General features: G+C 37.1%; 2 protein-coding genes across 3 annotated transcripts in view; one reads left to right on the top strand and one right to left on the bottom strand.

The window, feature by feature from the left end:
* Positions 1-13023, top strand: part of LOC133652543 (MOB kinase activator 1A) — an 80445-nt gene that overhangs the window by 41625 nt on the left and 25797 nt on the right. For both annotated transcript variants that reach the window (XM_062051400.1, XM_062051399.1), the window contains one exon: positions 7864-7944. In XM_062051400.1, the coding sequence (XP_061907384.1) occupies positions 7925-7944 (20 nt within the window). In that variant the 5' untranslated portion in view covers positions 7864-7924. The remainder of the gene's footprint in view (positions 1-7863; positions 7945-13023) is intronic.
* Positions 1-13023, bottom strand: part of LOC133652542 (anthrax toxin receptor 1-like) — a 50798-nt gene that overhangs the window by 32398 nt on the left and 5377 nt on the right. Inside the window, exons 2-10 of the mRNA XM_062051398.1 lie at positions 12850-12921; positions 12702-12773; positions 7858-7939; positions 7735-7768; positions 6385-6464; positions 6083-6151; positions 3946-4026; positions 918-978; positions 705-803 (exon numbers count right to left, since the gene is read on the bottom strand). Coding sequence (XP_061907382.1) covers positions 705-803; positions 918-978; positions 3946-4026; positions 6083-6151; positions 6385-6464; positions 7735-7768; positions 7858-7939; positions 12702-12773; positions 12850-12921 — 650 coding nt within the window. The remainder of the gene's footprint in view (positions 1-704; positions 804-917; positions 979-3945; positions 4027-6082; positions 6152-6384; positions 6465-7734; positions 7769-7857; positions 7940-12701; positions 12774-12849; positions 12922-13023) is intronic.

Here is a 13023-nt window from a genome sequence, read left to right as displayed (position 1 = left end):
TAAAAGTAATTTTACCAACACTGCTAGTATTATTGTTTGAATTATTTGAGTAAGCACGGTGACTCCCTATTGATACTTGTGGTTGATATGTAAATACAGTACAATTATTAGATATTATTGTATTCTATTTTCAACAAATAAAAGTACTTGCTCATCAACTTTATTTCATTAACATTTTACCACAAGCTCTTCAATGAATCAATCAATCAGGGGTTGGGTTAGACCTCTTAGTTCCCCCTAAACCATAATTATGCATTTTACCAATACATTTTGGAACATTCTACACTTTATGCATCGTTTGGGAACTCCATGTTTGTTTCCATTGTTTATTAGTGGTGTCCCAATAGATTTGCCCATATCATGTCAACACTGTTAGCTCGACGGACAACAGACCTTTTTGGATTTTGGCTGATTCAGCACAAATGTTTGATGTAGATTTTTAATCACAGCAGTAGCTCCTGCAGAATGGTGGTGTGCCTAATAGGAAGTGCTTTTAACTATTTAATTAAACACTGTTCAGTGGGGGAATCTGTTTTTGCCTAAAGGCCTTTTTGTATGCTGCACACACTTTATTATCATGTTAAAACGACATAATTGCAGTAAGCTCAGCATGGCACCAGTCTTTGATCATATAGAAATCCAGCTGTGTGGTAGACTTTTCATTTAAACATAAACATGTCCTGATAGTAACAAATTGTACTCACTCTTGGTAACGGTGTCATTGATGCGAAAACTGCACAGGACTTTATCAACATTGCGGGCATGGAGGAATCCATTTCCTCTCACCACCACCTGAAAGGACTCTAGAGAAAGAGAAAAGAAGTGCAGTATTTGTCACCTCCATATTTGGTATTTTAAAACATCTTAATGTGTGATGCTCAGCGCTCCCATCCCCCAGTCCAATCCTGCTTCCTCACCTCCTGCACAGATACTGGAGGGCTCAGCTGCCAGAATCTCAATGCAGGACCTCTTCAGGATCTGAAGACGTTAAGGACAAAAAAACGCCTGAATGAAGAAAAAAAAACTTGGCAATTGGCATTCTCCTCTGTGTTCTTGCTGCGTCAATGTTTTCTTATGCTAATGTTTCTCATCACGGGGTGGATTTTATCATTATCGCGCTTATAATGACTATCCTTTAGACATTCGATACGGCGACTCAAACTGTTTTTAAATGTCCTTGGCCACCACAATAACGTGCATGCTCACTGAAATTCAAATGGGTTTTGAAAAAAGTGTGTTGTCACGACAAAACTGTTTTTCATTTCCTGACAACAGTGAAGTCACAAGAGACTTAGTAAGCTGTTTGATCCCGCTCTGCAAAACATGGCCCCCGCTGATCAAAAACAGGAAAGTCACAGAATTTTTTTTCTGGAATTTTCTGACCTGGCTTCATGGATGGAAGAGTTTAAAAAGGTCCTCTATGCTATCTAGTGAGTGTAACTATGAGGTAATCAATGGCATTATATTATATTTCATGTTAATTTCCTGTGGGCCTCTGTGGCTTTTGTCACCAGTGCCGTGCCTCCCCTATAGGCGCTTTGCGAAGGACTCTGTGATCTGTGGGGAGCTCTGTTTTGCATTAATAAGCGTGTGTAAAATGTAAATGAATGAATGACCCCGGATGCTTCATATGAAATATTTCTAGCCCCTTCCTGCTCTGTCACTGATAAGAGGATAATGGCACATTTCCCCTCACATCCTTATAATATAAACAATATTGTTCAATATAAAATATTTATTATTAGGGGTGTCAAAAAAAAGATTTTCGAAAGAAATTGTGATTTTTATTTGTAACGATTCATAATCGATTTTTAAAAAAATCTATTATTATTTTATTTTTATTTTTTTATCTGTCCTGTTCAGCCAAATAAAATTGTTGATTTATACTGAACAAAAATATAAACGCAACACTTTTGTTTTTGCTCTCATTTTCCATGAGTTGAACTCAAAGATGTTAAACGTTTACTATATACACAAAAGACCTATTCCTCTCAAATATTGTTCACAAATCTGTGTAAATCTGTGTTAGTGAGCATTTCTTCCTTGCCCAGATAATCCATCCCACATCACAGGTGTGGTATACCAAGATGCTGATTAAACAGCGTGATTATTGCACAGGTGTGCCTTCAGCTGCCCACTATAAAAGGCCACTCTGCAATGTACAGAAAAGCAGTCAGTATCTGGTGTGACCACCATTTGCCGCACGCAGTGCAACACTTGTCCTTTGCATAGATTTGATGAAGTTGTTGATGGTGGCCTGTGGTTGGTCCACTTCTCTTCATCGGCTGTGCAAAGTTGCTGGATCTTAGCAGGAACTGGAACACGCTGTCGTATACGCCGATCCACAGCATCTCAAACATGCTCAATGGGTGACATGTCCGGTGAGTATGCTGGCCATGCAAGAACTGGGATGTTTTCAGCTTCCAGGAATTGCGTACAGATCCTTGCAACATGGGGCCGTGCGTTGTCATGCTGCAACATGGGGTGATAGTCTTGGGTGAATGGCGCAACCATGGGCCTCAGGATCTCGTCACAGTATCTCTTTGCATTCAAAAGGCCATCAATAAAACGCACTTGCGTTTGTTGTCCATAACACATGCCTGCCCATACCATAACCCCACCCCCATTGACATCATCAAACCGTTCTCCCACACGACGCCACACACGCTGTCTGCCAGCTGACCTGAACAGTGAAAACCTGAATTCATTGGTGAAGAGAACACCTCTCCAACTTGCCAGACGCCATCAAATGTGAGCATTTGCCCACTCAAGTCAGTTACGACGACGAACTGCAGTTAGGTCGAGACCCCAATGAGGACGAAGAGCATGCATGTGGGCTTCCCTGCAGAAATTATTTGGTTGTGCAAACCAATTGTTGCAACAGGTGGCTGGTCTCAGACGATCATGAAGGTGCACCTACTGGATGAGGAGGTCCTGGGCTGGTGTGGTTACACATGGTCTGCGTTTGTGAGGCCGGATAGATGTACTGCTAAATTCTCTGAAACGCTTTTGGAGACGGCTTATGGTAGAGAAATTAACATTCAATTCACGGGCAATGGTGGACATTACTGCAGTCAGCATGCCCTCACAACTTGCGACATCTGTGGCATTGTGCTGTGTGATAAAACTGCACATTTCAGAGTGGCCTTTTATTGTGGGAAGCCTAAGGTACACTTGTGTAATAATCATGCTGTTTAATTAGCATCTTGATATGCCACACCTGTGAGGTGGGATGGATTATCTTGGTAAAGAAGAAATGCTCACTAACACAGATTTAGACCGATTTGTGAACGACATTTAAAAGGAATAAGCCTTGTGTATGTAGTAAAATATTTGGATCTTTGAGTTTAACTCATGAAAAATGGGGGCAAAAACAAAAGTGTTTCATTTATATTTTTGTTCAGTGTAGATGCCCATATCTGCTGTACAGATTTACTTTAGAAATAAAAAGTGTGGGATACTTCTCATGTTGCCTTATATGTATTTGACTTTACTAAATTTTTGTGTAGAATTTTATCAAACAAAACCAGTTTTTCTTTTGAGTAATATAAACATTTATCAGAGTTGTGTGTCTATTTTATAGAGGAATGTTGTTAATCATAGAACTGGCACCCAATGTTATTAAAGAAATATTAATTTTGAATCAAGAATCGATTCTGAATCGAATCGTCAGGTGCCCAAAGATACACAGCCCTATTTATTATATATATATAGTATATCCCATGTATACATTTTAGTACAAAACCAAAAATAAATTCATAATATTCATAATAAATTTGATTTAAAAAGTTTAAAAATCATTTCACATAAATAAAAAAAAGTGTAAAAATGTTTTGCCATGGAAGGAAGAGGGCCTCAAAGTAAGACCCCAAATTAGCCAGGGGGTGCCCTGTACGTCACTTATTTGCATGCAGGTGCGCATGTGAACAAGGCGGGAATACTTACAGAGTCAATGACCCCTTGCAAAGCCTCAAATCCATCGTTGACAGGGAATACATGGTCCTTACTGTCAGCAATTTTGGCCAGCTAAAAGAAAGCAATCAAAGTTCACTTTTTATACAAAAAGTTTGCACCTAAATTTAAGTCTACTTTGGTTAAAGTGTGGTACTCCACTGTGTAACTAAAGACACATGATAACATTCTGTACATACTGAAGTAGTGCAGTCATATTTAACAAGTCCACTTTTGCTTTTTTGCTAAGATCTGCAACGCCCCTTCCTAACACATGCTCTTCATAGGGCCCCGGAATTCGTGGGGGGCCACGTTTGGCGTGAATAAGCGCATGTAAAATGCCAATATGAAATTTTCCCGCAAACGTATTCGTAACCCCATTATGACTGTGATGGGCAGTAACAAAATACAAATAGTGAAGCTACGTAGCTTAACTACATAACATTTCCCACTTTTTGAACGAGTAGCTATTTTTAGACCCATTTAGGGAGGTAGCTTACATCAAAGCTACAAGCTACAAAGAGAGAAAATGGACTGTGAATCCAGGCCATAAAAAATACGGATAAAATATAATGACCTGAATGAATAAACATCCATACATACGGAGAAAATGCATGGTGATTGGTTGATGTTCATATGATGAGTCAGAATTAGCTAAGGTTAGGGCGAATCAGAAACTGGCCAATCAGAGGCAAGATAAGGCGGGTCATTAAACCAGGGAGCAAAATCATAACAGACACCCACTCATGTCACATGACAACGAGGGAGTCGGAGACAGAGGAACGCTTCAAGCTGACGACTCAAAAAAAAAGAACCTTTTTTGAAAATGGCAGAGGGATTATTTCCCGCGGATTAGATTGTTCCTTTATTGATGAAGACGATGTCCAGGAAACCCACAATAATAATAATATTCGCCATATTTAGACAAATGTATGCATTTAGAGAAAGCAACGCCCAAAACCTTAGTTTTTAGTTGTTTACTCTGTAAACCAAAATCATAACTGCTCTCTTCATCTAAAACAGGGGTCCCCAAAATCCAGTCAAGTTTAAAAAAAAAAAAAGATTCATTTTTTTAAATCTATCCTTCCTAATCCATTTTCAGGCAAACCATATTGTCTAAAAATGCATTTTCCCATCGATAATGTGACATCATCGCGTTCAGAATATATATATATATATACAACCCGGCCCCTGGCCAAATTTTTTTAACCCAATGCGGCCCCCGAGTTAAAAAGTTTGGGGACCCCTGATCTAAGACGTCCAACACAAATTTAGGAACGCACATTAAGGTGAGTTGAGTTCATTAAAAGTTTTACTACACATTACCATTATCAACTGTTCCCAAACAACACACAAGTCATTGTTTTTTTTGTCAAGATATAGATGGATGTTTTTTTTTTACTGTAGGCATTGAAAAGGAATAACATTGTAGGAGAGGGCCAAAGAAAAGGCAAACTAAAATAAATACAGCACATACAGTTGGGTGCGGGGACCCCTAGAGATGTCCCCAGTTAAATGATAGATAGTTAATAGTAATGGAATCTTATTGGGTATATATATATATATATATATATATATATATATATATATATATATATATATATATATATATATATATATATATATTAAGATTAAGATTAAAGATTAAAGTACCAATGATTGTCACACACACACTAGATGTGGTGAAATTTGTCCTCTGCATTTGACCCATCCCCTTGGGGAGCAGTGGGCAGCAGCGGCGCACCCGGGAATCAATATATATATATATATATATATATATATATATATATATATATATATATATATATATATATATATATATATATATATATATATATATATATAATGAGAGTAACTTGGAGCTTAGTTTACTATATTTTCCAAGTAGCTTGCCCATCACTGCATATAGAGTCAACTATTTACGATGATGTCACGGAAACAACTTCCCACTGTATCCGGATCAAAAAGTACCCATAAATCGGTCTCTCGCTGCTTTTTCGACGGTATAAGACGACATTTTTGGTGAAACGATACAAACCTAGCTAACCTCACTACAGTATTTACTCAAATATCCGGTCTGTAGGGTCTTCTTATATAGGATTAATTAAGTTAAAGACATAGACTAACGAACCTGAGTCTCATTGAAGTCCTTCACTCCTACGCAGTAAACGGTGGCACCCAGACTTCGCGATCGATTGGCCTGTCACAATAAAAATAAGACAACATTACTTCCACTTGACACAACATAGACAAACAGTGTCAACGTGTGCACGTGCACACACACAAACGCCCGACACACCTCCACCGTTTGCAGAAAAGCTTTTACTTAGCAGTAAACAGCAGGGGGATCAAAATGGCAATGCGGCGCCGTTGTACTTGGGTTTGTGGCGTGCGCAGACACATGTTTTACTATTTAGTGTGCAGCTATCTGACCTCTCTCTCAGCATAGTAGAAGAGATCCTCATGCAGCTCTCCATCTGTCAGAGCTATGATAACGCTGGCGGTGCGATAACCTGCAGACACAATCCATGCAATAACAATAGATAGTAATTCAAATACATTTTATCTTTTCTTATCTAGACAGTACCACTGACAAATGTACCATACCTTCCATTCAGGGAAATTGTAAGCCTGACATAGTGACAGATTACAGTTATTACTTTCATACGTCCTTAATAAGACTCTCCTGGGTAATACTGCTAAAAGAAAGATGGATTAGCACCTTTTTGGACCACATTTGTTGAATTATGCGCCAAAATGTGCACATAAGCACGGAAAATAAATAACATGATTTCTCCAAGCAAATCAGTAGGGAAATAATTGTTTTTGTTTAAAATCCATATTGATATATTAAGTTATAATCCATTTAAATTATTGTCTAGATTTGATATTTGGAGTTTCAAACCACTAGTAAAAAACAAATTTTACAGTCCCATTAATTAATTTATTTATTAGATTTTTTTGTACAGAACACACTGTCTAATTAGGTTCATGTTCAAATTTAGTGTAAATAATATATATATATATATTTTATTTTTATTTTTTTTGTTCCCCTAACAGATTACATTTAATTTACAAGAAAGTTCATGGTTTCTTATTGATTATATAGTATCATCAACAATTGGTGTTTTTTTACAACCATGCTTTTGTAGTTGTACTTAGGGTATGATATATGCGCATTGTACGTGAAACACATGGAGAATCTTTGACCTGATTTTGTGAAGGTTCACTTCAAGTTCACTGTAAATAAAACTTGGTTATTTATTATTATTATGGACTGGACTCTCAGTATTATGTTAGATCCACTACGGACTGGACTTTCATAATATTATGCTAGTTCCACTCGACGTCCATTGCACCGGTCGCCCTAGAGTTGAGGGGTGGGGTGTCACCCACATCTGCGGTCCTCTCCAAGGTTTCTCATTGTCATCCCACTGGGTTGAGTTTTTCCTTGCCCTGATGTGGGATATGAACCGAGGATGTTGTTGTGGCTTGTGCAGCCCTTTGAGACACTTGTGATTTAGGGCTATATAAGTAAACTTTGATTGATTGATTGATATTTGAGTGTCGTTTACTTTGACTTTGTACGAAGTCCATTAAATCTTAAGTATTGTTGAATTCCCCCTCTAAAATATACATAATTACTTCATTATTATCTTTCTTTCAGCTATAAAAATATTTCATGTATGAAAAGGCCAACAAACTAAGAAGATTGTTTGCCAACTCACAAGGATCAGACAAAATCCCCAAATACATAAACGGGTGTTATCCAATAGCACAAACCTTCTGTGTTGCCATGGTAGATCTGCTCACTGGCCTTAGAAACAAACACATGGACAATAAAATATCAAACAACTGCATGAAGGCAACAGATGTTGTCTTTGGATGAAATGTGCTGCATCTCACCCTCAGGATGCCCTCGTGCATGAAGGTGTCTCCTCCAGGATGAACCCCCTGGAGCTCTTCCAGACCTATGCGGATGCGCTCCCTAAGGTGACAGACACACAACCACCACATTTCATATACATACATCAAGGTGTTTATTTAACATAGTCATACTGTAGTTTTGAGTTTATTATCATATATATACAGTATAGTCTCTTTTCAGCACTTTCACGCTGCAAAATGCCATCCTGTAATCAAATAATAAGCCGCAGTGTCTCGCCACATGGCGCTTCCAATATTGCAACTTCACCATATTGCATATTTTTGGGGTGATTTTTTTTTTTTTTTTTTTTTTTTTTTTAAGATTCAAGAGTCTTTATTGTCGCCATGTGTCCTAGACACACAGAGCATCAAAATTGTGTTTTCCACTCGGTGTGATGAAATTGTAGTGCAGGGGTCCCCCAAACTACGGCCCGCCAACGTCCAAAATCCAGCCCGCGGGAAGTCTCAAGTTAAAAAAAATAAAAAAATTGTTTTTTTTAATAAATTATTATTTTTTTAAATCTGTGTTTTCTAATCCATTTTCTACCGCTTGTTACTCTTGATGTCTTCTAGCCGCGCAAGCAAATCATATTGTCTAAAAATGCATTTTCCCATCAATAACGTGACATCATCGCCGCAGTGTACATATATATATATATATATATATATATATATATATATATATATATATATATATATATATATATATATATATATATATATATATATATATATATATGTATATGTATATATATATATATATATATATATATATATATATATACATATATATATATATATGCGGGCCCCGAGTCAAAAAGTTTGGGGACCCCTGCTGTAGTGTATATAAAAGTGCAACGATATAAAATAACAGTGCAAAGGAATGTACGGTATCAGGGCCGGCCCGTGGCATAGGCCGTATAGGCAAATGCTAAGGGCGCCGTCCATCAGGGGGCGCCAAGCCAGTGCCACAAATGTTGGAGAAAAAAAAAAAAAAAAGTTGGTACTATTATTTCTAAATACAAAAAATAATCCCACGTTAATTAAAATGCAAAGTAAAGCCGAATTAATAGAAATATTATTTGTTACAACATTACGCCCACCCCCCATCCCCCCACACGGTGCGCCCCCTCCCTTCCCGTATCATGACTTACCACATCAAAAAATCAACACAAGATGTCAAAACGGCCAAAACTGTCAGGTGCCCAGGGAAGAAAAAATAGAAAAGAAGAGGAGGAGAAACGAGAAAAAGACAGAGGTAGCAGGTAGGTAACGTTAGCCTACATTAAATTATTTGTCTGTTACAGAATGTGATAGTAACCTGGCTTTTTAGCATTAAGCTAATGTTACATGATTCGGCAATTGCTAATCAATAAATAGCTAGTTCTGTTTTAACGTCGGGTTAATATTGTGGAGGGGGCTAAATTGTTATGGAAAATAATAATGTAACGTTAGGTAATTACAGTACTCCCACCTTACATTCCTCAGGGACATTTGTATTAGATCTTTTAAGCAGGTGTTTTTTGTTTACATTGTTATTGCCTTCTGGTTAGCTAATGTTTGCCCTGCAGGTAATAGTCACTTTTCCACCCCTTTATATATTAGGTATAGTTGTAAGCGTAGTTGTTAAAGTGCACATCATTAATGTTAATTAAGCAATATCACATGAGAGGGAATGCTGTTTTTTAATTTGAGCACTGCTGTGATTCGGTTAAAGATAATCATAACATAACATTCTCATATAATATGTTAATTTGCTTTCTTTAAGTAAAAAAAATGGTCAAAGACAAAGCTATTAGGTTTCTTGTGAGTACATACACTTCACTGCCGATGTGGGGGGGCGCCACCTAAAATCTTGCCTAGGGCGCCAGATTGGTTAGGGCCAGGCCTGTACGGTATAGAAACAATTTTGAAACGTAGAATGTAATAAAAGGTACATGAGCATATAACGTATGTAAGACATCTGTTCAACAAAGCAAATAATCCTGTATACACTTGTTGGTCCTAAATTAAGCATTTTCAAGCAAGACAGCAGGCTGGCACATTCAAGTATCATCACCGATTGGTTCAGCCTCAGGCAGCATTATGTAAAGGTGACTATTTCTTGCCTAGAGAGCTCTCATTATGTTTAAAAAACATATTTAGAAGGTAGTAATCAGTTTAGATTTGTATGCCCTTTTTATGAAAATATTTGATTTATGATTAATGATACAATGTTGCTGCTATTTAGGGCTGCAGCGATCGTTTATTTGAGTAATCGAGTAATCTATCAATTTATTTAATTAATCATGTAATCGAATAAAACACTTTCCAGCCTCAGGGAATATAGTACAAATAAACAAGGTTTTTTTCAATGGTCTTTTTTTCTTATATATAACTTTATATTTGAAAAAAAGTTAGAAAAAAACTGTGTGGTCTCAAACCAGGTAATATATAATAAAGAACCAAACTAAATCTGATAAATTGAGTGACAATGTATTTAACACATACACATTTGAGAAGGTATTCATTGGAGGAGTGGCATTTGATATTTAGACAAACTACTGGTTAGCAATAACATACAAACTGTAAATGCTAACATGTCCTCACATGTCCATATGTGTTGAAGTAACGTTTAGCAAGTCAAACCTATAAGATGGCGTTAGCTGCCAAAATAGACTTTACCTTGTTTCTGGTTGTTTGCAACTCTTATGCTGAATGCTGTCTGGTAATGTGTTGCATCATTGATGTAGTGATTTTGTGAAGTGTCGGCTCCGTTTGACAGTGTAAACATTTCACCACGATGTCTGTCTTTTTCAGTTTAAATGATCGCAAAACTTTTGACCACTTCTTTTGTCTTCTTTGGGCTCGTTGCTCTCTTTTTCCCTCTTCTTTGAGCCATCACTATCGGCATTCCGCTGTGCTCGCCACACATACTACATCATCTGCAAAGCCACTTATCACCGTAGTTGCACCTCTCCCATATTGGAAAGGTCTGGATTTAATGAATTTTAATTAAGCTCAATTAACGAACCATCGAAGCAAAAAAATATGAATCAAAGCTTTTTTCGATAATGTTCTCTCTACTGTAATCCTGGGCTTGGCAACCCGCTGCTCTTCAGCCTCCTTGTCGTGGCTCCCTTCATAGACCTCCAAGGGTTTTTTCCTACCACTGGAGTGGAAGAAATGTGTGTGCCTTTAAGGCTGGGAATCTATACAGGCTGAGTCCTCACTGGTGATTGGATGAGCGCGAGGAAGCCAAAGGAAAAAGATGGAAAGAGCTGTGTTTGTGTGTCACATGCCAGAAACGTTGGCTTCTTGATTATACGTCCAGCTCTGCACACGCTGAGCTCGAACCGACAAATCTCCATCTATTGCAATTTTAAGTGAGCAACGCTAGTTGCTCAGCAAGCTCTTAAGGTGTCAAAGAGTGAGGTATACCAAAAGTACTGTATCGCAAAGCTACTTACACATGCACACTCTACTTTTGTTGTTGCGTTGAAATGGAACAAGAAAAATTAAATAAGACTTTTCAAAATTTATAAGCTGCGTTATGCTTTGCTGCTCCAGACTATAGAGTTATTTTGCGGAAGAGTAAGGAAAATGTCTCATTTGATCAAAGGTTACCAACATTTGATCTAAACTAGAGGATTCTTTGAGTACTTTGCCAGAAAAATACTACCATAATGACCAACATTAAAATACAGTAGCATATTTTTATTTATTTGATATGAACATAAGAGTTACATTGGAAAAATCAGATACACTGCCTTAAGTGTTATAGTAAGAAAATGCACATTTTTAACACCCGTCCACAGGATGCTCATCGGATAGAGAATATGTTACAAAATATATTAGTAGGCCTAAGTTTTCATTAAAAACAAGGCAGAGGTTGTATTTTAACAAGTATATTTTACATTTTTGCCCACTCTAACATTACACACAATTTTAACAGTAACACTCTGTTTGAATATTTAATTAAGTGATTCTTTGGCATACCACTAGTTTGAGAATCACTAATCTAATCGAATCCTTTTGCACAGTAACCCCAAAAGCAGAACATTTCTAGGTTGACTTCATCACCCCAAATGTGTGTCAGTGTGGTTTATAAAGAACAGCCACATGGAAAACGGGCAGAAAAAGTGTGAAACATTAGTCCTTTGATTACTTTTCAGTAGGGATGGGTACCTTTCACACTTTATTCGATACGGTACTAATTCCCGGTACCAGGCAATCTACACCAGCACTCAGCAATACTTTTGTGTGTGTTCAATGTGTTAATAAATGTTAATTTTTTTATAGTAAAATCTATTTTATGTAACACTTAACAGTGATCTGATAATGATAATGACTATGGGGTCTAGTTATTATATCTTTGTTTATATCACTTCTGCGTCTCATTTGCAAGTATTATGTACAGTAATAGACTTAATAGAAGTAGTATTTGCCATTAAGTTGACAGTGCCAGTCTTTGTTTCTGTTGAGTCCTACAAAGTGTTTATACTGTAAGTATTACACTTATTACACACTAGCTGTTTAATTGTAACATGCATCTTAGTTGTAGTTTTTATTATCAAATGTGGAGGTCGCCATATAAAATCGCTTATGCTAATTAATAGCATGTTTGTAGCATATCAAATGTAAATTAACATCAAGCTAGCACATGTTCAAGCGGAGCCTTACTGCATTGTCGAGTTCCTTTTTCTTGCTTTGTCGACATGGAAAATTGTAACATTACCTTGATTTTACGTGAATCAGTACTTGGTAACACCATTCAATCCGTACCTATAGCAACTACTTTTCAGTAGCTCTCATGATAAATAGGGTGGGTCAAGTGTACTCACCTGTCTTCTGTCAGGCGCATTAAAATCTCTCCTTCAGTGGAGAACACAATAAACGACATCCTTAATTGTGGACTGAAACAAAACAGAAATAAACCTTGTTAGATGAACAAACAATTATTGATGATTGATGATTCCTTTATTGGCCTACCTTATAAATTTATGAGCGAGATGCTCAACAAAATGGTAGATTTCAGTCCAGTGGTTCAGCACACTCCCGGATCTGCAAAAATGAAAAAACTGTGTGCTTAGTTTTGATTTATTTTTCCTACATTTGCTTTTTAATTGACTGCTATCAAAGTAAAACCAGAGTGCCTCCACAGAA

The sequence above is a fragment of the Entelurus aequoreus genome, linkage group LG06 (assembly GCF_033978785.1).
Source record: "Entelurus aequoreus isolate RoL-2023_Sb linkage group LG06, RoL_Eaeq_v1.1, whole genome shotgun sequence".
Lineage (NCBI taxonomy): Eukaryota > Metazoa > Chordata > Actinopteri > Syngnathiformes > Syngnathidae > Entelurus > Entelurus aequoreus.
The sequence above is the reverse complement of the archived record's forward strand: the minus strand, read 5'-3'. Positions and strand labels throughout refer to the sequence as shown.